Source organism: Notechis scutatus, chromosome 14 (genome assembly GCF_049901735.1).
Source record: "Notechis scutatus isolate UNSWTSFEM ecotype Mainland chromosome 14, rNotScu1.2, whole genome shotgun sequence".
Lineage (NCBI taxonomy): Eukaryota > Metazoa > Chordata > Lepidosauria > Squamata > Elapidae > Notechis > Notechis scutatus.
The window spans coordinates 3,582,629-3,609,725 of record NC_142022.1 but is presented as its reverse complement, the minus strand read 5'-3'; the positions used below and the strand labels follow the sequence as shown (position 1 = coordinate 3,609,725).

General features: G+C 46.1%; 2 protein-coding genes across 6 annotated transcripts in view; both read left to right on the top strand.

The window, feature by feature from the left end:
• The window catches only part of AHNAK (AHNAK nucleoprotein), a 74,633-nt gene extending 55,891 nt beyond the window's left edge, over positions 1–18,742 (top strand). For 2 of the 5 annotated variants that reach the window (XM_087943472.1, XM_087943473.1), the window contains exon 5: positions 758–18,742. In XM_087943472.1, the coding sequence (XP_087799598.1) occupies positions 758–17,380 (16,623 nt within the window). In that variant the 3' untranslated portion in view covers positions 17,381–18,742. The remainder of the gene's footprint in view (positions 1–757) is intronic. The other 3 variants (XM_087943475.1, XM_087943476.1, XM_087943474.1) reach the window with 3 other exon arrangements.
• Positions 18,743–21,203: 2,461 nt separating this feature from the next.
• SAC3D1 (SAC3 domain containing 1) lies at positions 21,204–25,452 on the top strand. Its single transcript, XM_026685399.2, has 2 exons — positions 21,204–22,222; positions 23,947–25,452. Exons 1-2 carry the CDS (start codon positions 21,340–21,342, stop codon positions 24,405–24,407), a joined length of 1,344 nt encoding a protein of 447 aa, XP_026541184.2. The 5' UTR covers positions 21,204–21,339; the 3' UTR covers positions 24,408–25,452.
• Positions 25,453–27,097: the final 1,645 nt, after the last annotated feature.

Genomic DNA, 27,097 nt, shown 5'->3' with positions numbered 1-27,097 from the left:
TGTCCTCTTGTCTTGAGCAACATTGTGCCACCAAGCCGCTTATATTTTGTACATTTTGCCCAGAAAAACAATATCAAATACCTCACATTTGGCAGAGATATCCCACTTGGCTGGATGTTCTGATATTGTACAATATAGACATCCAGATGAAGTAAGTGTAGTTGAACTAACTCTAGAAAATGCAGAGAAGAGCAACAAAGATGATTAGGGGACTGGAGGCTAAAGAACGTTTACAGGAATTGGATGGGCTACTCTAGTGAAAAGAAGGCCTGGGGTGATATGACAGCAGCTTTCCAAATATTTGAGGGGCTGTCACAAAAAAGAGGGGGTCAACCTATTCTCCAAAGCACCAGAAGGTAGGACAAGAAGCAACAGATGGAAACTAATCAAGGAGAGAAGCAACCTGGAACTAAGGAGAAATTTCTTGACAGTGAGGACAATTAACCAGTGGAACTGCTTGCCACCAGAAGTTGTGGGTGTTCCATCACTAGAGGTTTTCAAGAAAACATTGGACAGCCATTTGACTAGAATAGTACAGGGTCTCCTGCTTGAGCAGGGGTTTGGACTAAAAGACCCCCAATCTTCCTTTCCAACCCTATTATTTTATGTTCTAAGCAAGAATATTTGAAATGATGAGACGTATCACTGTAGACATTTTGGGATGTTGTTTGATACAGATTGCTACCATCAATGATTGCCTTGTTGAAGCGCACTAGTTTGAGCAGAAAGTTTGATACACAATTCCTTTTCCTTTCAGAGTGGAGATGATGAAGAGTATCAGCGGATTTACACCACGAAAATTAAACCTCGCCTTAAATCAGAAGATGGCACAGAAATTGAGCATGCAGGAACTCAAAGCAGGACCATCACAGTTACCAAAAGAGTCACAGCTTACACTGTTGATGTTACCGGCCACGAAGGTGCCAAAGAGATTGACATCAGCAGTCCTGAGTTCAAGATCAAAATTCCTAAACATGAACTTACCCAGATTTCTAATGTTGGAATTGAATCAGAACCTGGGAAAACTGTCATCAAGATCCCACACGTGGATTCGCCTGGGAGAACCAGCTTTGGAAAAACCTCCCACGAAGGAGGGAAATTTTATGACGTGACATATTCTGGACCAACGATTGACTTGCCTACCCGAAAATTTGAGGCAGGTGTTCCCGATACCCTTGTGCGGCAGCCAAAGATGGGGAAACCTGATATCCAAGTCTCTGACATCATGGGTAAAGGTTTGAGAGGTCAGACAGATTTCAGCAGCCCTGAAATCAATGGGAAAACAGGGGATCGACTGCAATTCGATATCAAAAGTCCTAAAATTAAAGGGGAATTGGGAGGGTTTCAAGGCGCAGGGGTAAAGGTCCCTGCCTCAGGCATTGAAGGCAAGATGACAAGTCCAGGTCTCGATGATGACAGCAAAGGAAATCTTACATTCCCTGCAATGAGAATGCCCAAATTTGGAATATCATCTCCAGGTGCTGACATTGAGGTTCCTCAACTGGATGCAACAGCTCCATCTGTGACAATCAAAGGCCCAGGAGGATTTCCAGGAGGCCCCAAAGATGCGGTCGCAAGCAGAGGAATACTAGAACCAAAGTTGGATATAGGTGTAAAGGGACTGGATTTGAAAGGTGGGGTGAAATCAAAGATAGATTTTGGGGCTCCAGACATTGGATTTGAAGGCAGTGAAGACAAATTCAAAATACACCATATGGATATTCCTAAATTTTCTGTTTCAGGCCCTGCAGCAGATATCAATGTTCCAAAAGGAGGGATTGAGATTAGTGGACAGACACCCAAAATCTCTATGTCAAATATTGACTTGAATCTTAAAAGTCCCAAAGGAAAAGGAGCTGTATATATTTCGGGGCCAAAGTTTGAAGGGGACTTGAAAGGGCCTGGCATGAGTATTGAGGGCACCAATGTTGACCTTGGTGAACCATTCAAAGGTCCAAAAATCTCAATGCCCTCTGGGAAACCTACCCCAATCAAAGTTGCTGTGCCAGATGTTGACTTGAGCCTAAAAGGGACATCATTAAAGAGTGATATGGATGTTTCTGTGCCCAAACTGGAAAGCAACCTGAAGAGCCCACAGATTGACATCAAGGGCCCCAAAATGGACATTGCTGCTCCTGGCATTGGCATCAAGAGTTCTTCTGATCAACTAAAATGGCCTCATATAAAAACTCCACAAATCTCCATTCCAGATATTGATCTAAATTTGAAAGGCCCCAAAGTCAAGGGGGACATGGGTGTTTCCATACCAACAGTGGAAGGAGAACTGAAGGGTCCAGCTGTGGGAATCAAGGGACCTAAAGTAGACATTGCGGCCCCAGATGTTGACCTTCATGGGCCTGAACTCAAAATGCCAAAATTGAAAATGCCTAAATTTGGTGTGCCCAACTTGAAAGGTGAAGTTCCAGATATGGATGTCAGTCTTCCCCAAGGCAGCATTGACATCTCAGGTCCTAAAGTAGACATGGGAGCTCCTGGACTGGACATTAAGGCACCAAAGATTTCAGTTCCAGATTTCGACCTCAGCCTGAAAGGGCCATCATTAAAGGGTGATATGGATGTTTCTGTGCCCAAACTAGAAGGTGGTCTGAAGGGCCCACAGATAGACCTCAAAGGACCCAAAGTGGACATTGTTGCTCCTGACATTGGCGTCAAAAGACCTTCAGGTCAAATGAAGGGACCTCATATCAAAACTCCACAAATCTCCATTCCAGACATTGACCTAAATATGAAAGGCCCCAAAGTCAAGGGGGACATGGGTGTTTCCATACCAACAGTGGAAGGAGAACTGAAGGGTCCAGCTGTGGGCATCAAGGGACCTAAAGTAGACATTGCAGCACCAGATGTTGACCTTCATGGACCTGAACTCAAAATGCCCAAATTGAAAATGCCTAAATTTGGTGTGCCCAGCTTGAAAGGTGAAGTTCCTGATGTGGACGTCAGTCTTCCCCACGGCAGCCTTGACATCTCAGGTCCTAAAGTAGACATGGGAGCTCCTGGACTGGACATTAAGGCACCAAAGATTTCAGTTCCAGATTTCGACCTCAGCCTGAAAGGGCCATCATTAAAAGGTGATGTGGATGTTTCTGTGCCCAAACTAGAAGGTGGTCTGAAGGGCCCACAGATAGACCTCAAAGGACCCAAAGTGGACATTGTTGCTCCTGACATTGGCGTCAAAGGACCTTCAGGTCAACTGAAGGGACCTCATATCAAAACTCCACAAATCTCCATTCCAGACATTGACCTAAATTTGAAAGGCCCCAAAGTCAAGGGGGACATGGGTGTTTCTATACCAAGAGTGGAAGGAGAACTGAAGGGCCCAGCTGTGGACATCAAGGCTCCTAAAGTAGACATTGCAGCACCAGATGTTGACCTTCATGGACCTGAACTCAAAATGCCCAAATTGAAAATGCCTAAATTTGGTGTGCCCAGCTTGAAAGGTGAAGTTCCTGATGTGGACGTCAGTCTTCCCCACGGCAGCCTTGACATCTCAGGTCCTAAAGTAGACATGGGAGCTCCTGGACTGGACATTAAGGCACCAAAGATTTCAGTTCCAGATTTCGACCTCAGCCTGAAAGGGCCATCATTAAAAGGTGATGTGGATGTTTCTGTGCCCAAACTAGAAGGTGGTCTGAAGGGCCCACAGATAGACCTCAAAGGACCCAAAGTGGACATTGTTGCTCCTGACATTGGCGTCAAAGGACCTTCAGGTCAACTGAAGGGACCTCATATCAAAACTCCACAAATCTCCATTCCAGACATTGACCTAAATTTGAAAGGCCCCAAAGTCAAGGGGGACATGGGTGTTTCCATACCAAGAGTGGAAGGAGAACTGAAGGGCCCAGCTGTGGACATCAAGGGACCTAAAGTAGACATTGCAGCTCCAGATGTTGACCTTCATGGGCCTGAACTCAAAATGCCCAAATTGAAAATGCCTAAATTTGGCGTGCCCAGCTTGAAAGCTGACATTCCTGATGTGGACATCAGTCTTCCCCAAGGCAGCCTTGACATCTCGGGTCCTAAAGTAGACATGGGAGCTCCTGGGCTGGACATTAAGGCACCAAAGGTTTCAGTTCCCGATTTTGACCTGAGCCTAAAAGGGCCATCATTAAAGGGTGATATGGATGTTTCTGTGCCCAAACTAGAAGGTGGTCTGAAGGGCCCACAGATAGACCTTAAAGGACCCAAAGTAGACATTGTTGCTCCTGACATTGGCCTCAAAGCTCCTTCAGGCCAACTGAAGGGGCCTCATATCAAAACTCCGCAAATCTCCATTCCAGACATTGACTTAAATTTGAAAGGTCACAAAATCAAGGGCGACATGGGTGTCTCCATACCAAGGATGGAAGGAGAACTGAAGGGCCCAGCTGTGGGCATCAAGGCTCCTAAAGTAGACATTGCAGCACCAGATGTTGACCTTCATGGGCCTGAACTCAAAATGCCTAAATTGAAAATGCCTAAATTTAGTGTGCCCAGCTTGAAAGGTGAAGTTCCTGATGTGGACGTCAGTCTTACCCAGGGCAGCCTTGACTTTGCAGGTCCTAAAGTAGATATTGCAGCCCCAGGATGGGATCTTGGAGCACCAGAAGGCAAAATTAAAGGTCCCAAAGTCAAGATGCCAGAAATGCATATTAAAGGTCCTACAATCTCCATGCCAGATTTGAATCGAAAGGGGCCCAAACTCACAGGAGATGTTGATGTTTCTATTCCAAAATTAGAAAGTGACATAAAAGGTCCAGAAATTGATATCAAAGGTCCAAAATTAGATATTGAAGTTCCAGATGTTGACCTACATGGACCAGAAGGGAAATTGAAGATGCCAAAATTCAAAATGCCTAAGTTTGGAATACCCAGCTTCAAAGGAGAAGGTCCCGATATGGATGTAAGCCTCCCTAAAGGAGATTTTGACGTTTCTGTTCCAACAGTTGATGTAGCAGCACCAAGTTTAGACATTGAAAGCCCAGAAGGAAAACTAAAAGGATCCAAATTTAAGATGCCAGAGTTTAATATTCATGCACCAAAGATATCAATGCCAGATGTAGATTTGAATCTAAGAGGGCCAAAATGGAAAGGGAATGCAGACATTTCTGGATCAAAAATAGAAGGTGAACTTAAGGGTCCTCAGTTTGATATTGAAGATAATAAACTGGATGTTGATGTCCCTGATGTAGAGCTGGAAGGGCCTGAAGGAAAAATTAAAGGATCCAAATTCAAGATGCCAAAACTGAATATTAAAGCTCCCAAAATCTCCATGCCAGATGTAGATCTCAAAGTCCCCAAAATGAAGGGTGAAATGGATGTGACTGTTCCAAAACTAGAAGGAGATTTGAAAGGACCCAATCTTGCTACACCAAAATTGGATATAGATCTCCCAGAAGTTGAACTTGAAGGCCCAGAAGCCAAGTTGAAGATGCCCAAAATGAAGCTACCAAAATTTGGAACACCTGGATTGAAAGGAGAGGGTCCTGATGTTAATGTGAGCCTTCCCAAAGGAGATTTGGATGTTTCAGGGCCAAAAATAGATTTTGATATGCCAAGTGTGGACCTTGAAGGCCCAGAAGGAAAACTGAAAGGTCCAAAGTTTAAAATGCCTGAAATGCATTTCAAAACACCCAAAGTCTCCATGCCAGACTTCAGTTTGAAAGGTCCAAATGTGAAAGGTGATATGGATGTTTCTATTCCAACATTACAAGGAGAATTCAAGGGACCCAGCATTGATATCAAGAAGCCTACAGTAGAACTAAGTGGTCCAGACGTTGATCTCCAGAATGAGGGGAAACTAAAAATGCCAAAATTGAAGATGCCAATTTTTACTGTTTCAAGCCCAAAACTAGAAAGTCCTGATGTAGAACTAAGCTTGCCAAAAGGAGAAATTGACATTTCAGGTCCAGAGATAGATGTGGAAGCTCCAGAACTTGATATTGAAGGTCCTGAAGGAAAGCTAAAAGGTTCAAAATTTAAGATGCCAAAACTAAATATCAAAGCACCAAAGATCTCCATGCCTGATGTAGACTTGAACATCAAAGGACCTGGAGCCAGAGGACAGATGGATGTAACTGTACCAAATATTGGAGGCAATCTTGAAGGACCTCAGATTGATGTAAAGTCTCCGAAACTGGATGTGGAAGCACCAGACATTCACTTAGAATGTCCAGAAGGAAAATTAAAAGGGCCCAAATTTAAGATGCCTGAAATGCACATCAAAACTCCAAAAATCTCTATGCCAGATGTTGATCTGAACCTCAGAGGCCCAAAACTGAAGGGAGATGTTGATGTTTCTGTTCCAAAGCTGGAAGGTGACCTAAAAGGGCTAGATGTGGATATCAAAGGCCCAAAACTAGACATTGATGCACCTGATGTTGAACTTCATGGACCAGAAGGAAAGTTGAAAATGCCTAAGTTCAAGATGCCCAAGTTTGGCATGCCTGGTTTCAAAGGGGAAGGTCCAGGTGTGGATGTAAGCCTCCCTAAAGGAGATCTTGATCTTTCTGGTCCAAAAGTTGAACTTGAAGGACCAAGCTTGGACATTGAAGGCCCAGAAGGAAAAGTGAAAGGGCCCAGGTTTAAGATGCCTGAGATGCACATCAAAGCTCCAAAGATTTCCATGCCAGATGTTGATTTGAATCTCAAAGGTCCAAAGCTGAAGGGAGATGTGGATGTGTCTGTTCCTAAGCTAGAAAGTGGCCTCAAAGGGCCAGATGTGGATATCAAGGGTCCCAAAGTGGATATTGATGCACCTAATGTTGAACTTCATGGACCAGAAGGAAAGTTGAAGATGCCAAAATTCAAAACCCCCAAATTTGGAATGCCCAGTTTCAAAGGAGAAGGTCCAGATGTTGACGTAAGCCTCCCTAAAGGAGATCTGAAAGGCCCAGAGATTGATATTAAAGATCCAAAATTCGATGTTGATGTCCCAGATGTTGACCTACATGGACCGGAAGGAAAATTAAAAATGCCCAAGTTCAAGATGCCGAAGTTTGGCATGCCCAGCTTCAAAGGGGAAGGCCCAGATGTCGATATAAGTCTCCCCAAAGCAGACCTTGATGTTTCTCTTTCCAAAGTTGATCTTGAAGCACCAACTTTGGACATTGAAGGCCCAGAGGGAAAAGTGAAAGGGCCCAAATTTAAGATGCCTGAAATGCACATCAAGACACCAAAGATCTCCATGCCAGAGGTCAAAGGTCCAAAGCTAAAGGGAGATGTTGATGTTTCTGTTCCAAAGCTGGAAGGCCCAGATGTAGATATCAAAGGTCCCAAACTGGATATTGATGCACCTGATGTAGAAATTGAAGGTCCTGAAGGAAAGTGGAAAAGTCCCAAATTTAAGATGCCTGAAATGCACATCAAAGCTCCAAAGTTCTCCATGCCAGATGTAGACTTAAACCTACGAGGTCCAAAACTGAAGGGAGATGTTGATGTTTCTGTTCCAAAGCTGGAAAGTGACCTAAAAGGGCCAGATGTGGATATCAAAGGCCCCAAACTAGACATTGATGCACCTGATATTGAACTTCATGGACCAGAAGGAAAGTTGAAAATGCCTAAGTTCAAGATGCCCAAGTTTGGCATGCCTGGTTTCAAAGGGGAAGGTCCAGATGTGGATGTAAGCCTCCCTAAAGGTGATTTTGATGCTTCTGGTCCAAAAGTTGAACTTGAAGGACCAAGCTTGGACATTGAAGGCCCAGAAGGAAAAGTGAAAGGGCCCAGGTTTAAGATGCCTGAAATGCACATCAAGACCCCAAAGATCTCTATGCCTGATATTGATCTGAACCTCAAAGGCCCAAAACTGAAGGGAGATGTGGATGTTTCTGTTCCAAAGCTGGAAGGTGACATAAGAGGGCCAGATGTGGATATCAAAGGTCCCAAAATGGACATGGATGCACCTAATGTGGAACTTCATGGACCAGAAGGAAAGTTGAAGATGCCCAAATTCAAAATGCCCAAATTTGGAATGCCCAGCTTTAAAGGGGAAGGTCCAGATGTTGATGTAAGCCTCCATAAAGGAGATCTTGATGTTTCTGGTCCAAAGGTTGAACTTGAAGCACCAAGTTTGGACATTGAAGGTCCTGAAGGAAAAGTGAAAGGCCCCAAATTTAAGATGCCTGAAATGCACATCAAGACCCCAAAGATCTCTATGCCTGATATTGATCTGAACCTCAAAGGTCCAAAGCTGAAGGGAGATGTGGATGTTTCTGTTCCCAAGCTGGAAGGTGACCTAAGAGGGCCAGATGTGGATATAAAAGGTCCCAAACTAGACATTGATGCCCCTGATGTTGAACTTCATGGACCAGAAGGAAAGTTGAAAATGCCTAAATTCAAGATGCCCAAGTTTGGCATGCCTGGCTTCAAAGGGGAAGGTCCAGATGTGGATGTAAGCCTCCCCAAAGGAGATCTTGATCTTTCTGGTCCAAACGTTGAACTTGAAGGACCAAGTTTGGACATTGAAGGCCCAGAAGGAAAAATGAAAGGTCCCAAGTTTAAGATGCCTGAAATGCACTTCAAGACACCAAAGATCTCCATGCCTGATTTTGATCCAAAGCTAAAGGGAGATGTGGATATTTCTGTTCCAAAGCTAGAAGGTCCAGATGTGGATATCAAGGGTCCCAAATTGGATATTGATGCACCTGGTGTAGAAATTGAAGGCCCAGAAGGGAAGTGGAAAACTCCGAAGTTTAAGATGCCCGAAATGAACATCAAAGCTCCCAAAATCTCCATGCCAGACTTTGACTTGAACCTCAAAGGTCCCAGAGTGAAAGGAGATGTGGATGTCTCAGTCCCGAGCTTGGAAGGTGATCTGAAGGGCCCTGACATTGACATCAAAGGGCCTAAACTAGACGTCGATCTTCCAGATGTTGATCTTGAAGGCCCAGAAGGGAAGTGGAAAGGACCCAAATTTAAGATGCCTGAGATCAAAGCTCCCAAAATCTCCATGCCAGACTTTGACTTGAACCTGAAAGGACCTAAAGTGAAAGGAGATGTGGATGTTTCTGTGCCAAAGTTGGAAGGTGACCTGAAAGGTCCTGATGTGGACATCAAAGGGCCCAAAGTTGGTGTTGACCTTCCTGAAGTTGACCTTGAAGGGCCTGAAGGAAAACTTAAAGGTCCTAAGTTTAAGATGCCAGAAATGCATTTTAATGTTCCTAAAATCTCTATGCCTGATATAGATTTGAACTGGAGGAAGCCTAAAGTAGAAGCCGATGTATCTATACCAACAGTGGAGGGGGATTTGAAAGGCCCAAGTGTGGACATCAAAGGTCCCAAAGTAGGTATTGATGTCCCTGATGTTGACATAGAAGGACCAGAAGGGAAATGGAAAGGGCCCAAATTTAAGATGCCAGAAATGAACATCAAAGCTCCCAAAATTTCCATGCCAGATTTTGACTTGAATTTGAAAGGTCCTAAAATGAAAGGAGATGTTGATGTTTCTGTGCCAAAGCTAGAGGGGGATGTTAAGGGGCCAGAACTCGATATTGACGCACCCCAATTAGATATTAATGCCCCTGATATAAGTGTGGAAGTACCAGAGGGAAAGATAAAAGGTCCTAAATTTAAGATGCCCGAAATGCACATCAAAGCTCCAAAGATCTCCATGCCAGATTTTGACTTGAATTTGAAAGGTCCAAAACTGAAGGGCGATGTTGATGTTTCTGTTCCCAAACTGGAAGGAGATCTGAAAGGCCCTGATATCAGAGGTCCCAAATTGGACATTGATGCACCTGATGTAGAAATTGAAGGCCCAGAAGGGAGGTGGAAGAGTCCCAAGTTTAAGATGCCCGAAATGAACATCAAAGCTCCCAAAATCTCCATGCCAGACTTTGATTTGAACCTCAAAGGTCCCAGAATGAAAGGAGATGTGGATGTCTCAGTCCCGAGCTTGGAAGGTGATCTGAAGGGCCCTGACATTGACATCAAAGGGCCCAAATTAGACGTTGATGTTCCAGATGTTGATCTTGAAGGACCTGAAGGGAAGTGGAAAGGACCCAAATTTAAGATGCCTGAAATGAACATCAAAGCTCCCAAAATCTCCATGCCAGACTTTGACTTGAACCTGAAAGGACCTAAAGTGAAAGGAGATGTGGATGTTTCATTGCCAAAAGTTGAAGCCCCTGATGTGGACATTCAAGGCCCCAAAATGGACATTGATATGCCCGATGTTGACTTGCATGGTCCAGAGGGTAAAATCAAGCTGCCCAAATTTAAAATGCCCAAGTTTGGGATGCCTGGATTTAAAGGAGAAGGTCCTTCAGTGGATGTGACCATACCCAAGGGAGAAGTGGATATATCTGGTCCCAAACTAGATATTGAAACACCTGATCTGGAAATCGAACACCCAGAAGGAAAAATGAAAGGCCCCAAAATGAAGATGCCGGAAATGCATTTTAACGTCCCCAAAATTTCAATGCCAGATATTGATTTGAATTTGAAAGGCCCAAAACTCAAAGGAGATGTAGGAGGTGACATTAAAGGACCCGACATTGCATTGAAAGGACCTGATGTTGAACTGGAGACACCAAAAGTAGACATTGAAGCAAAACCAAAGAAATCACGATTTAAACTTCCTAGATTCAATTTTTCTGGCCCCAAACTTCATACACCTGAAGTTGATGTGAAGGTCAAGAAACCAGATGTTGATATCTCAGGGCCAAAAGTGAATGTTCAGAGTCCAGATGTGGATATCCAAGGAAAAGCAAAAGGTGGTAAATTTAAAATGCCGTCATTGAATATCTCCTCCCCTAAAGTCTCAATGCCAGATGTGGAATTAAATTTGAAAGGGCCTAAATTAAAGGGAGACCTGAATGTTTCTTCACCAAGCCTGGAAGGAGATTTGAAAGCCCCTGAGGTTGATATCAAAGGACCCAAGATGGAGGTTGGTGCACCAGAAATTGATGTTCATGGCCCTGAAGGCAAACTCAAAATGCCTAGGTTTAAAATGCCCAAATTTGGAATACCAGGAATCAAAGCAGAAGCTCCTGATGTGGACGTAACTCTTCCCAAAGCTGATCTTGACCTGTCGGGCCCCAAAGTGGACATTGAAACTCCTGACCTAGAAGGGCCAGAAGGGAAGCTGAAAGGTCCAAGGTTTAAGATGCCAGAAATGCATATCAAAACTCCTAAAATCTCAATGCCAGACATAGACCTAAATCTGAAAGGCCCAAAATTGAAGGGAGACGTTGATGTCTCTGTGCCAAAGTTGGAGGGTGACTTGAAGGGCCCTGAGGTTGACATCAAAGGTCCAAAGGTAGACATTGACGTTCCAGATGTTGACCTTGAAGGCCCAGAAGGAAAACTGAAAGGACCCAGGTTTAAGATGCCTGACATACATTTTAAAACCCCTAAAATCTCTGTACCAGATTTTGACTTGAATTTGAAAGGCCATAAAGTCAAAGGAGATATTGATATGAAAGCTCCCACACTGGAAGGTGACTTTGAGGGTCCAGAAATAGATATCAAAGGCCCCAAAGCGGACGTTGATATCCCTGAGGTGGACATAGAAGGCCCAGAAGGAAAAGTGAAAGCCCCCAAATTTAAGATGCCTGACATGCACTTTAAGGCTCCCAAAATTTCCATGCCAGATTTTGACTTAAACCTGAAAGGACCCAAATTAAAAGGAGATGCAGATGTGACCTTACCTACATTGGAAGGTGATTTGAAGGGCCCAGAAGTTGATATCAAAGCACCTAAACTTGATGTAGATGTTCCTGATATTGAACTGGAGGCCCCAGAAGGAAAGTGGAAAGGACCCAAATTTAAGATGCCGGACATGAACATCAAGGCCCCTAAGATCTCAATGCCAGATGTGGATTTCAACCTGAAAGGACCTAAACTCAAGGGAGATATGGATGTCTCAGCTCCAGGACTGCAAGGAGAACTTAGAGGACCAGAGATTGACATCAAAGGTCCAAAGCTGGACGTTGAGGTCCCAGATGTTGATCTACATGGACCAGAAGGAAAACTGAAGATGCCAAAATTCAAGATGCCAAAGTTTGGCATGCCTGGCTTCAAAGGGGAAGGCCCAGATGTGGATGTAAGCCTCCCCAAAGGAGACCTTGATGTTTCTCTTCCCAAAGTTGAACTTGAAGCACCAAGCTTGGACATTGAAGGCCCAGAGGGAAAAGTGAAAGGACCCAGATTTAAGATGCCTGAAATGCACATCAAGACACCAAAGATCTCCATGCCAGATGTAGACTTCAACCTCAAAGGTCCAAAGTTGAAGGGAGATGCAGATGTTTCTATTCCAAAGCTGGAAGGTCCAGATGTGGATATCAAAGGTCCCAAACTGGATATTGATGCGCCTGATGTGGAAATTGAAGGTCCTGAAGGAAAGTGGAAAAGTCCCAAGTTTAAGATGCCTGAAATGCACATCAAAGCTCCCAAAATCTCCATGCCAGACTTTGATTTGAACCTCAAAGGTCCCAGAGTGAAAGGAGATGTGGATGTCTCAGTCCCGAACTTGGAAGGTGATCTGAAGGGCCCTGACATTGACATCAAAGGGCCCAAACTAGACGTCGATGTTCCAGATGTTGATCTTGAAGGACCTGAAGGGAAGTGGAAAGGTCCCAAATTTAAAATGCCAGAGATGCATTTTAAGACTCCTAAACTCTCAATGCCAGATGTGGACTTAAACCTGAAAGCTCCCAAACTGAAAGGAGACCTGAATGTCTCGGTTCCAGAGGGTGATTTGAAAGGCCCAGAAATTGACATCAAAGGTCCAAAGCTAGATATTGATGCTCCAGATGTTGACCTACATGGTCCAGAAGGAAAACTCAAAATGCCTAAGTTCAAGATGCCCAAGTTTGGCATGCCCAGCTTCAAAGGGGAAGGTCCGGATGTGAATGTAAGCCTCCCAAAAGCAGACCTTGATATTTCTGTCCCAAAAGTTGAACTTGAAGCACCATGTATGGACATTGAAGGCCCAGAAGGAAAAGTGAAAGGCCCCAAATTTAAGATGCCTGAAATGCACTTCAAGACCCCAAAGGTCTCAATGCCCGATATTGACCTGAACCTCAAAGGTCCAAAATTGAAGGGAGATGTTGATGTGTCTGTCCCAAAGCTGGAAGGAGATCTGAAAGGTCCAGATGTGGATATAAAAGGTCCCAAATTAGACATTGATGCACCTGATGTTGAACTTCATGGACCAGAAGGAAAGCTGAAGATGCCCAAATTCAAAATGCCCAAATTTGGAATGCCCAGCTTCAAGGGGGAAGGTCCAGATGTGGACGTAAGCCTCCCCAAAGGAGATCTTGATGTTTCTGTCCCACAAGTTGAATTTGAAGCTCCATGTTTGGACATTGAAGGCCCAGAAGGAAAAGTTAAAGGTCCCAGATTTAAGATGCCTGAAATGCACTTCAAGACCCCAAAGATCTCTATGCCTGATATTGACCTGAACCTCAAAGGTCCGAAATTGAAGGGAGATGTTGATGTGTCTATCCCAAAACTGGAAGGAGAGCTGAAAGGCCCAGATGTGGATATCAAAGGTCCCAAATTGGATATTGATGCACCAGATGTAGAAATTGAAGGCCCAGAAGGGAGGTGGAAGAGTCCGAAGTTTAAGATGCCCGAAATGAACATCAAAGCTCCCAAAATCTCCATGCCAGACTTTGACTTGAACCTCAAAGGTCCCAGAGTGAAAGGAGATGTGGATGTCTCAGTCCCGAGCTTGGAAGGTGATCTGAAGGGCCCTGACATTGACATCAAAGGGCCCAAACTAAATGTTGATCTTCCAGATGTTGATCTTGAAGGCCCAGAAGGGAAGTTGAAAGGACCCAAATTTAAGGTGCCAGAGATGCATTTTAAGGCCCCTACATTTTCTCTGCCTGATATGAACTTGAAAGGTCCGAAGATGAAAGGAGATGTGGATGTATCTGTGCCAAAGATTGAAGGTGATCTTAAAGGTCCAGAAATAGACATTAATGTTCCTCAGATAGATCCTCCTGACATTGATATTAAAGGACCTGAAGGCAAAATGAAAGGCCCTAAATTTCAGATGCCTGAATTTAACATCAAGGCCCCCAAAATCAGCATGCCAGACATGGACTTCAACCTCAGAGGCCCTAAACTGAAAGGAGACGTAGATCTAGAAGTATCTGCTCCCAAAATAGATACTGATTTGAAGGAGCCTGATCTTGATATCAAGGGCCCTAAACTGGATGTCTCCATACCTGATGTGGATTTGCAGTGTCCAGAGGGAAAACTCAAAGGTCCTAAGATCAAGATGCCTGAAATGCATTTTAAAACTCCCAAAATCTCCATGCCGGATTTTGACTTGAACTTGAAAGGTCCCAAAATGAAAGGAGATGTAGATGTTTCAGTGCCTAGGTTGGAAGCTGACCTGAAGGCTCCTGATGTTGACATCAGAGGTCCCAAAGTAGACATCGATGTTGGAGGTCCTGAAGGAAGTTGGAAAGGTCCCAAAATTAAGATGCCTGAAATGCAGATGAAAACCCCTCAAATCTCCATGCCTGATGTACAGCTCGGTCTGAAAGGTGATGTCTCTGGACTAAAACTTGGAGGAGATTTGAAAGGTCCTGAAATTGACATTGCGTGTCCTACTGTTGATATCCACGGTCCAGATGGAAAAGTAAAAATACCCAAGATGAAGCTTCCTAAATTTGGCACCCCTGAGTTCAAAGGAGAAGGACCTCGGTTGGACGTCAACCTGCCTGAAAGAGAGTTGAAAGTATCAGGTTCTGATGTGAAAATTGAAGCTCCGAGTTTGGACATCAAAGGACCAGAAGGACAACTGAAGGGTCCTACGGTGAAGATGCCTGAAATGCATTTCAAAGCACCTCAGATCTCCATGCCAGAAATTGACCTAAATCTGAAAGGTCACAAGATGAAGGGTGATGTGGATGTCTCCATTCCTGGAATCCAAGGACCAGGGATTGAAGCTAAAGCTCCAGAGATTGACTTGGAATGTCCTGATGTGAATATTGAAGGGCCAGAGGGCAATGTTAAACTCCCCAAATTTAAGATGCCGAAATTTGGGTTTGGAGCAAAGAGCCCCAAGGCTGATGTGAAATCTCCCACTTTGGACGTGTCTCTTCCAGAAGCTGAGCTGAACGTTGAGTCACCAGATGTTGCCATTTCTGCCAAAGGGAAGAAAAGCAAATTCAAAATGCCCAAACTCCACATGAGTGGACCTAAAGTCAAAGGCAAGAAGGGTGGTTTTGATGTGAGTGAAGAAATGGACGCCAATTTGAAATCACCAGATTTGGAAGGAAGCCTCTCGGTCCCAGACGCATCCTTGAAAGCAGATGCCAACATCAAATCCCCCAAGGGAAAGAAACCGGTCTTTGGAAAACTCTCATTTCCTGATGTTGAGTTTGACATCAAATCTCCCATGTTCAAGGCTGATGCTTCTTTGCCTAAGGTGGAAGGAGAGGTCAAGCTGCCAGGAATGGATGTGACGTCACCCAGTCTTGAAGCTTCCGTTCCCAGTGGAAGTGCAAGTGTCAACATTGGAGGTCCCGATATTGGTCTTAAGGCCCCCGAGTTCAAGCTCTCAGGTGAAAGCATTGACCTGGCTGGTCCCAAATTGGAAGGAGATCTGAGAATCCCCAGCGCTGAGGCCAACCTTGCCATTCCTGACATCAACCTGAAAGGTCCATCAGTCAACATACCCCCTGTGGATGTTTCCGCACCTTCCTTCTCTGCCCCCGGTGTTGATGTTCATTTGAAAGGACCAAAGCTAAAAGGTGATGTTGATCTCCCAGGGGCCGAACTCCAAGGCCCAGGAGGGAAGCTGAAATTCCCCAAGTTCAGCTTGCCAAAATTTGGGAAGCCAGGAATGAACCTGGAAGGGCCAGATGTAGACATTCAAGAACAGCTGCCCTCTGCACACCTTGATGTCTCTTGCCCACGAATTGGAGGAGAGGCAAGCATTCCTGAAATGGATGTGAACCTGAAAGGACCAAAGCTAGGAAAAGACCTGGGTTTTTCTGGTGAGATTAAAGCTCCGAAGATGGATGTTGGCATGCCAGATGTTGGTGTCGGTGGATTTGAAGGGAAGTTTCAGATGCAAAAGCCTTCAGGTCTAGACGTCAATCTAACAGCTCCAGATGTTGACATGAAAGGGCCGAAAGTGAAGATGACTTCGGAAGGAGGCATCTCTGGATCTGACGTAGACATCAATCTGAAAGGACCAAAGATCAAAGGAGATTTCGGCATTTCTGGTAGCATGACATCCCCCAAGGTGGAAGGCTCTGGAGGTGGAGTTAAACTTCCCTGCATGAAACTTCCACAGTTTGCCATCGCTGGTGAAGGAGGCAGCATTTCAGGACCACAGATCAAAGGACCTGAAGTTGACTTTGATTTGAACATGAAAGGACCAAGTTTGAAAGGAGATGCCCAGTTTGCTACCGACTTGAAAGGTCAACACATTGGGCTAGAAATGCCAGGCATGAAGGTTTCTGGCCTGGACTTGGACACTGGGACCCCGGATATCTGTTTGAGAGGACCTTCCCTCAATGTCTCAGGTCCAAAGGTTTCCAGGCCGGACTTTGAGGTCAATCTGAAAGGGCCCAAGGCCAAAACGCCAGAGCTACACATGGGCGCCAAAGGGACAGGGGACTTTCACTTTTCTGGACCAAACATAGGGGGTGATCTCAGTGGTCCCAAATTAGGTATCAAAGGTCCTTCTGTTGGGATGGATGCTCCACAAGGCCATTTAGAAAGTTCACCTGGGAAGGTGTTCTTCCCTAAGATGAAAATACCAAAATTTGTGGTGGCAGGGCAGGAACCGGTGGGAAGAGAAGTCGGAGTCGATGTTGAGTTTCCCCAACCGCCACAAGCAAGTCTCCACGTTGAGGCAGGCACGGTTGAGCTGGAAGAACCTGACCTGAAATTGAAGAAATCTAAAATCAAAATGCCCAAGTTTGCCTTCTCCAAACCCAAAGTCAAGGGAAGTGTCGGCTCCCCAGAGGTCTCAACATCTGGGGCCAGAGTTGAAGGAGAGCTCAAAGCAAGTTTAGGGTCCTTAGAAGGTGAAGTGGAAGTAGGGGAAGCAGCTGTCTCGCCCAAAGGAAAGTTCTCCTTCTTCAAGACCAAAAAGTCTCGGCACCGGTCGTCCTCGTTTAGTGATGAGCACTCCTCGCACTCCACCCCGACCGGCACGCTGGAGCACGAAGGAGACAAAAGCAAGCATGCCAAGATCAAATTTGGCACTTTTGGGGGGATAGGGTCGAAAAGCAAAGGGTCTTACGAGGTCACGGGAAGCGACAACGAGGCAGGGAGAACACAAGGCAGCGGAGCCTCCCTGGAGTCCAAAAAATCTCGACTTTCCTCCTCTTCGAGTAACGAAAGTGGGACAAAAGCCGCCTTCCGAGTGCCGGCAGTCGAGCTGACAGTGGCGAAAAAGAAAGAGTAGTCCAGGAAAATGCTTGTGTACATAACGCCCCTTCCTGTACATAAGGTCCCTCTCTCCCCATGGCCCTCTCCTTCTCCCGCTGTATATATATATTTTTCCTCCCGGCTTCAAATACTTTGCAATGAAACAGGTGGTCTACAGTGAAATAGTAGGATTTGAGAGCAAAGTCATTCCTGTTTTACTGTGAATAGGGCAGGTTCCACTGAGAGATTTCTATCTTCCAGAGATGTAAAACAATTCCAGACTGATACAGCGGCATCCGTGCTCATCTAAGGGTGATGATGAGCAGTTTATATATCATTGGCACAATTTTCACGGCGAGGCCACGGCATGTGACATTGCAGAGCCCACCAGAAATTTCTGACCCTTTGTTGGGGTCGTGAATATCCCCCAAATTCTTCCCAAGTGGCCTTGGCTGAATTGCACCAAAAAACACAAGTCTTTTTTAAACAAAGAAAAACTTTTTTTAAAAAAGCAGCAAATGCCTTAAAACAAACAGCAGCAAGGTTTGTCGGCTGTATCAGTTTGAATTCATTCAATATAGAATTCCTCCCAGATATACAGATGAGCAAATGGGCAATTTTTTGCAGACGGAGAAGTGACGAATTTCAAAAAGCCTGGATTATGTGATATTTAAAGCTGTGCCGTAAGGAAGAAAGGTGTACAGTTTTTTGGGAGTATTTTGGACGATTTTTCTCTTCTGTTCAGGTATAGGGTTGTGCTTTGTATGCTGTAAGAGCTTTCTGTTTACCTAAGCAAGCTTTGATTGAGATATATTTTATATATATATATATATTTCAATTCACTGAGTATCTTCAGTGTTGATCCATGAAAATGTGTTAATTTTAAACTACTAGGGGTTTATTTTTATTTTTTTGCTTTTACCTACAGGGGGCTAAAATGTTTTATCCTTTAAAATTATGGTTTTATGAAAAAGAAACACTGCACATATACAGAAGCAAGTAAGATGTGTCAAATTCAACAAAAATGACTTTTCATTTGTTTGGCAAAACGACTAAACCAACTTCAACCAAATATCCACATGTAATTTATTTGTTGTTCAAAAGATGCATTGCTGTTGCAAAATAATTCAAGCCACAGTCCTTATGACGTCATCTTAATTGTTTCTGTATATTTCTTATTTTTGTAAAAGAAAAGTTATCCTAGCTGAGGAACAAATATTTTTGTCATTAATTCCTCTGACAGGTGCAAACTGTTATCTTTTGTCATTAACTGTACCTTGATTATAAAACAAAACAAATACAAAGAAAACTATTTTTCAGCACTTTAATGGCAAATTAATTGAGAATGTATGGAAACTGATCTTGTAAAATGCAAATAAACTGTTTATTAACCTTTTAACTGCTGTGCTTTTTCTGGGTTCTTTTGTTGTTCAATTGCAACTATTTAAGGTGTCTGTATTTGCAAGCAACACAGAGCAGACAAATCTACAAAGGCAAAAATAGATCTTCCAGGTTGTGACCAAATTGTCCTAATCAGCTGGAAAGTCAGTTTGATATATTTACAGACTACTTTGATACCACTGCTTGGTTACAAAACTATGTGATCAGGCTTAGCTTTTGGGGAAGAAAATAAGGGGGGGAATTTGCCTCTGCCTACCAGCATCCATCGGTATTCATCTGGCTAGCATCCTGTCAGTGTGAGAGTTGAGGGCTGTTTGGAAACTGAAACAGCATTTGCTGTGAGCAATAAGGAGACAGCAAGGAACCTGGGTGTGGCTTAGCTCAACTGTTCTGCACTAAAGCTGCTTGGTGCTCTGAAACTGAAACTCCTCTCTTCTGCTTGTGTTTTGCATTTGGAAGAGATTTCTTTTCAGGTGGGGAAGGGAGTAGAACTCCTTAGCATCAGAGCATGTTAATAATAATAATAATAACAATATAGGAAATACTAATGCTCTGATGGTCATTTGGAAAAATCCTTTCTTAGTGAGCCCCTAGAAGCCAAGAGGAACCTACGTGCCAAATTTTAAGTTTGTAGGCTTTACAGTTCTGGAGATTTTGTGATGATGCGTGAGTGGCAGGAGACCCTACTACACCATCTCTGACCAATGGCAGTCCAGCCTCTTCTTGAAAGCCTCCAGGGATGAAGCTCCCACCACTTCCGAAAGCAACTTCTGTTCCCCTGGTTGATTGTTCTCCCTGTCAGGAAATTCCTCCTTATTTCCAGGCTGAATCTCTCCTTGGTCAGTTTCCATCCATTCTTCCTTCTCTGGCCTTAGGGTGCCTTGGAAAACAGCTTGACCCCTTCCTCCTCTCTGGGGCAACCCCTCCAATACTGGTCCTTCCCTTCCCTAGACTAGCCAGGCCCAGTTCCTGCAACCGTTCCATCGTATGTTTGAGCCTCCAGTCCCCTAAATCATCCTGGTTGCTCTTCTCTGCACTTTTTCTAGCCTGTCAACGGTATTTTTTTGCAGTATGAATGTAGTACTCTAGGCGTGGCCTTACTCAGGCTTTACACAGTGGTATTAGTACCTCCCTTGATCCTGATTGTATCCTTGTGGATACAACAACATGGAATTAAGAGAATCACCATTTTTTGCCTGTAAAAGCAAAAACATGTATGCACATAAATAAAATGCACAGGTAGTCCAACTTACAACTATTCATTTAGGGATCTTTCAAGGTTGCAACGGCACTGAAAAAAGTGACTTATGACCGTTTGTCACACTTAACATTGCAGCATCCCCATGGTCACGTGATCATGGCAAATGACTCATATTTACAACAGTTGCAGTGTCACATGATCCCCTTTTGCGACCTGACGAGCAAAGTCCACCAGGAAACCGGATTAACAACCATGGCAAGGAAGGTCGTAAAATGGGGCAAAACTCACTTAGCAACTGTCTTGCTTAGCAACAGAAATTTTGGACTCCGTTGTGGTCGTAAGTCCAAGGCTACCTAGATTAGGATGTTTGCTCTGCCATTGAAATGTTAAAAGGGTGGATCCTTGGTGGGTTGAGAGAGATAAAAGTTTTGCTCTGGTCCTACACTCAACTCCAGCGTTGCTAAAATTAAGGCGAGGTTTCCAGTCAGGTTTTCTTTACAAATCCAAGATTTTGTGCTCAAATAAACCGATTCTAAACAAAAACAAAAAAAAGCCCTCAGATAACAAAAAGCACAATAAATCAGATTTAAAATACAATGGTTTTACTTAATACACACACCATACAACGTATAGAAAAACTTAAATATTAAATTTTAAAATAAAAAAAATCAGGAAGAGGATCTTTACATCCTTTTTCTGTGTTCTTTCTATTTTTATTTTAAAATGTAATATAAAATCAGATCTGATTTTTAAAATCCCAGAATCCTCCACCGTTTCCAACGTCCAAACCGAACGAGAACCCGAAGTCGATTGACCACAAATCGGGCCACGCCCCTTTCGCCCGGCAATCATTCACCCTGAAGACCCGCCCCTCTCTGGGAAGGAGCAGGCGATTGGCCAAGCCGGGGGAGCCACCTAGATCTATAAAACTAGTAGAGACACGCAGAGCGCAATATCCGCTTCGAAGACCGTTTTTTAATCCCCACCCCCCCTTGGGGTGGGGGTGTCAACTAAGAATTCCAACTCTTTTATTATTTTCAGGTTTTGCTAAATATGAAAAAGGAACAAGGGGATTTTTGCAATGCAATTTTGGGATGGGTCTCCTGCTTCCAGGAGGGGGGGGTTGGACTAGAAGATCTCAAGGCTCCCCCCTCCCCAGCCTTAGAAACCATTCTGCACTGTCGCAACGCATTTCCCTTTTGCGCCTCTTTTTCCCCCGTTGTCTAAAGTGGAAGGTCCGCTCAACCACGCCTTCCCCGACTACAAACCCCATCACCCCCGGCTAGCACGTGGGAGGAGGAGCTGCGGCTGCTGCTCCTTTTCCTTCCACACCGCAATCCGGGCGATCAAATTCCCTTTCCAGAAAGGAAGAAAATAATAGTTTTTTTTAAAAAATGGCCACAGCGCGCGATCCTAAGGCCTTACGATCCCCGAAGGGCTGGCGCAACTGGACTGGGCTGCCCCCGGCGTGGGAGAACCGATCCTGGTCTCCACGTGCTGCGGGGATCAGCGTGGAAGAGCCGCGATCGCCCCCAAAAAGGTTCTTCCTGGAAAGGTCGCCTGGGCTCGGCGCGGTTTGCAACCGGGCGCCCGCGGGCGCAGGGCGAGAACCAGCCTCCGGGAAGGCGGGCAACGCGCGGCGAGGCGGGGCTCCTCCTCCCGGGGCCGGCCCTGCTCCCCAGCCCGCGCGGGTTCCGGGGGCCGGCGGCATGAGCGAGGGCGAGGCGGAGGGTCCTCCGCGGCCGGCCCTTTGCAAGGAGATGTGCCCGGCGGGGGAGTTCGCGCGGCGGCGGCGCCAGAAGCGGCTGCACCGGCTGGAGCTCGGGCCGGATCGGCAAGCGGACCCTGCGCGGGCGGTGAAGGAGTTCTCCCGCCCGGCGGCCGGCCAGGCTCCCCCGGCGCCTTGCGACCTGCGCCCGCCGGCGGTGCTCTTGGCCACCGTGCACCACCTGCTGGGGCGGTCGGTGGCCGAAGCGAGCGAGGTGTCGCCGGCCGAGCGCTGCGCCTTCGTGGCCGACCGGCTGCGCGCCGTGCGGCTGGATCTGGCGCTGCAGCGGCCGCCCGCCTCGCCTTGCGCCGCCGTGCTGGAGCGCGCCGTGCTCTACTTGCTCCACGCCGGAGCCCGGCTCTGCAACGAGGCGCCCGCGCGCTTCGACGCCCACCTCCACGACGGGCAGCTGCGCGAGACTTTCGCCGCCCTGCGCCGCGCTTACCGCCGCCCCGCCGCGCATCCTGCCCAGCCGCGCTTCCAGGCGCTCTTCCTCCTCTACCACCTGGGTGAGCCGCGGGCAGCGCAGCCGGACGGACTCATCCTGGGGTTTGGGGGGGCGGGGGGTGTTAGACAACCCTGGGGTTGGATCGGGAGGGGGTGGGGCAGGATGCCAGGAAAAGGGGCTGCCCATGGAACGGCATGGTTGGGAGGTGAAGCTTGCCCACTCCAAGGATAGGATAAAAGGGACCTGGGAGGTTCTCTAGTCCAACCTTTGGGAGCTCAGGGACCACCAAACTCCTAATTTTAAATCCCGGGGACCAGAGACCCTGGGAAAATCCCCAAAAAAGTCTGCGGGAAAATTCCACACCCCGTTTTCCTACTGATGATCGTTCTTTATTTGGGATCGCAAGATATTGTCTCCAGCTCCGTTCTCAGGGGGAGAGAGAGACTTTTGGCTTCATGCAAGGAAAGCAGCAGAAGCAGCCGAAGTCTTTCTTTCTCTCCCCCAAACTCTGCCAGAAATGAGTCTTTGCTGGCACAGCCTCTCGAAGCAGGAGGCCTTGCACAGACTCGTTTCTGGCGGAATTTGGGGAGAGAAAGAAAGACTTTGGCTGCTTTCCTTTAGTGCAACCAAAAGCAGAAGAGAAGCAGAAAGAAGCAGCCCGGTGACCAGGCCAGGTGCGTGGGACAAGTTCCCCCCCTCCACCCTTCCCCTCCCTCACTACCTCGTGTTGTGCGCAATGCAAGCGACACAAGCCTTGTGTTCCCGCGCAGCCTGGATTAATTGCTTTGGGGGGGTGACATTTCCCTGCGGACCACTAAAATTTTCTCGCGGACCACCAGTGGTCCCTGGCCCACCAGTTGGCGACCACTGTTCTAGTCCAACCCCCTGCTCAAGCAGGAGACCCTATACCAGTGATGGCGAACCTTTTCGGCACCGAGTGCCCAAACCAGAACATGTGTGTATGTGCTGGAAACCCAAAGACCAGCTGGCCGGAGCGCGCATGCCTATTTTGGGGGTGTTTTCAGGCCATTTTTTGGGGGGTTGGCCATTTTTGAGCTGTTTTTGATCCGGAAAGCAGCCCGTAAAACGACCTGAAAATGGCCTGAAAAAGGCTCAAAAATGGCCTGTTTTGGAGGGGTATTTTTGGGGTGCCCTGGCACCCACAAAAACCAGCTGGCTGGCAGAAACCAGAAGAGCAGCTGGCGACGGTGCGCATGCCCACAAAGAGGGCATGCTATAGGTTCACCATCACGGCCCTATGCCATCTCAGACAAGTCTCTTCTTAAAAGCCTCCCATGATAGAGAACCCACAACTTCTGGTGGCAAGCAGTTCCACCGGTTAATTGTCCTCACTGTTAGGCAGCTTCACTTTAATTCCAGGTTGCTTCTCTCCTTGATGAGTTTCCATCCATTGTTTCTTGTCCTGCCTTTAGGTTTCTTTGGAAAATAGGTAGAACCTCCCCCTCCTCTTTGTGGCTGCCCCTAAAATCCTGGAAAAACACCCAGACGCAACCTGAGCACAAATGCAACGAACTGTTTGCAGGTTCTGTTCGTTGGGGAAACAAAACAGCCACTTCATAAACGGATGGCACAACATAGGAGAACAAACTCATCGGAACAAGAATTCAAGCAGCCGATCTGCTTTTAAAAAGACAACTGTCTCACTAAACAACAGAAATGTTTGGCTCAATTGTGGTCGTAAATCAAATCAGGGATTACTGCCCCCTTCCTTTTTTTTAATTTTTACTTTTTTGCCTTATCTCTGTTTCTTCCTCTCCCCCCCAGGCTCCCCAGATGCCCTCCGGCAGATCCTCCAGCTCTCCGACGATATCCGGACGTCTCCCGACCTCAAGGCAGCCTTGGCCATCCACTGGGCTTTCCTGGAACGCAACTTTGCCCGTTTCTTCCGCCTGGCCCGGCAGCTCCCTTACCTCCCCAGCTGCGCCCTCCATCCCCACTTGGCCAAAACCCGCCGCCTGGCGTTGCTCGCTTTCAGCCATGGCTTCCATGCAAAGAATTGCCGGTACCCCCTGGCCCGACTGAGCCACCTGCTGGCGATCGACAGCCTGGAGGAGGCCGCTGACTTATGCCGGGTGCATGGCTTGACTGTGACGGAGGGCAGCGTTGTCTTCCAGAAAGGCTCCTTCAGGGATTCGGCTTCTTTGGACAACCGGACTTCCCTTCTCCTGGTGGATGGGAAATGGAAGGGGACACTGTTGGATCTCTCCGAGAGGGTCTGCAGCTGAGGTGGCGTGGGACGGCTGCTAGTCTCGTTTTTATGCGCAGAAGAAGGGTCTGCCTTGAAATGCTGGCTGAGGGGTTGCAAACCTCTCCCCGTATGTAGAAAGCCAGCCCTTCAGGGATGCTGCTGCTTGCAGCAAATCGTGATGCTTGTTTACAGCTTCGCTGATCTGCTGTACGGGTTAACCGGTATTTGCTGCTTGTATTAGAGCTGTGTTTTTCAGCCTCTGCAAGTTTAAGGTGGATGGGTTGTAATTCCCAGAATCCCCCAGCCAGCAGGTTCTAAGATGGTGGATTGCATTTCCCTGAATCCCCCAACTAGCAAGCTTTAAAGTATATCTTAAGCTGTCGCGGTGGTGGGGGTTATTTTAATTTATTATATTAATTTATTTGATTCTTTTTTATTAGTTTTATTGTTTTAAATGAGGTTTTATATCCCATAAGCCACCTTGAGTCGCCATGTGCGAATAGACGGCAATATAAATTCAATAAATCAAATTAAAATGTGCACTTTTAACTTCCAGAATCCCCCAGCCCAGTGTGCTTTAAGCATAGTGGGCTGGGGAATTTTGGGAGTTGAAGTCCACCCATTTTACATTTGCAGAGGTTTGAGAAAGATCGTATTACGGGCTCATAGCTGTGCTTCGATGTGTTGTGAGTGCTATTTATCGCACTGGAATAGTTGTGCAAAAAAAGAAAAGGATTGGGCCTCACTGCACATGGCTCGTATTCTTTTCTCAGCCATAGACTAAGTATGCACTAGTTCTAGTCATAGCTATTTTGGGGCTGCAATGCCCTGTTTTGTTCGTGAGAAAAGCCAGCACTAAATTACCACTAAAATTTAATTTATTCTGTTGGGGTTGAATTTGGTCAGTCTTTGTGGCTGTCTTTGCCCAGTAGTTCAAAGGTGAAGAACGTGTATTTCATCAAACTCCACATGGCTGCACTCTGATGATGAACTACAACTCCCAGCATCCATGGCCAGCTGTAGGTTAGTAGAAGAGACTTGAGTTGCAAACCAAATAAAAACATTGCGATTAGCCAGTGGAACGTTCTGCCTCAGTTTTTTTTAAAAGAATGGAACAAAGCCACCCTTAAAAGAGACAACTTCCGTATCCAGAGTCTGGAGTATTTATTACTAGCTCGATACCCGTGTTTCACTACAAAACTATGCGAAAGAATGCATTTGCCAGGACTCAGAGTTGGCTTAGTGTTGTGATGGCGAACCTATGGGGCACATGTGCCACAGGTGGCACGTTTGAGGCCATTTTCGCCCTCCCGGAGGCTCAAGGGAAGCCTGCAGCCTTGGGAGGCCAAAAAACAGGCCTTCCGGAAATGCCAAAACGGGCCTGTTTTCAGCCTCCCGAGGCTCTAGAGGCTCTCCGGAGGCTGAAAACGGGCACGTTCGGTATTTCCAGAAGGCCCATTTTTCGGCCTCCCGAGGCCGCAGAGGCTTCCCTGGAGTCTCCGGGAGCGCAGAAATGGCCTCAAATGGGCCGAAAATCAGCTGGGATGCGCAGTGCAGGAAAGGGGGTGGGGCGGGGGTGTTGCGCACGTATGCACGGGGGGCATTGCATTGTGGGTGCCGGCACACGCTTATGGCACCCCCAACACAAAGGTTCACCATCACTGGGCTTAGTGCTTTTGGGGGAAGCCTAGGACAGAACAGAACAGAATACGTAGGCTAAGACGCCGCCAATCAATTGTGATAAAACCCCAAATAATGCTGAGGAAAATACCCTTGAAAGAACATGCATGCAACACAGGCAGTCCTCAGTTTACAACAATTCATTTAGTGACCAAAGTTACAATAGCACTGAAAAAAGTGACTTATGACCAGGTTTTTTTTACATAACTGATACAATATCCTCACAGTCACATGATCAAAATTCACGCACTTGGCAACTGACTCACATTTATGACGGTTGCAGTGTTTCCAGGGTCACGAGATCCCCTTTTGTGACCTGACAAGCAAAGTCAACAGGGAAGCCAGATTCACTTAACGACTGGGTGACTAACTGAACAACTGCAGTGGTTCACTTAACAACAGTGGCAAGAAAGGTTGTAAAATGGGGCAAAACTCAACAAGTGTGTCACTTAACAGAAATTTTGGACTCAAAATTGAGGAAGCCAGATTCACTTAACCATCATGCTACTAACTTAACAGCAGTGTTTCACTGAACTGTCAATAAAGGCCATAAAGTGGGGCAAAACTCAACGGTCTCGCTTAACAACAGAAATGTTGGGCTCAATTGTGGTCGTAAGTCAAGGACTGCCTGTATTGTGGATTCAATTCTCCATCCAGCATAGGGGAATTGGATTCTGAAATTTGAAGTCCACACATTGCATCGACTATTGAAGCACATCAACAACCTGTTCTGACCAAGGCTTCCTGAGACAGTAACAATCACAGGCTGTTCCCAAAAACCTTGTTTTTATTTCAACAGCTGTGAATTATATGCATTCACACATCGTAATGAGTCTCAAACAGTTTGTGAATAGTCCCACAGAAATCTGCCACAGTCCTTTGGGATAAGGCTGATCAGCACTCACCTTTATCTTCCTTGAAAGGCTGCCAATGACTAAATTGCCAATTAGGTGTACAAGGCCAAACGGAGCACAAAGTCCACACGGAGCTGCGGATTTTAAACTGAACAAAACGAACAAAGTTGTTTCCTGCAAAGGCTTCTGTCCT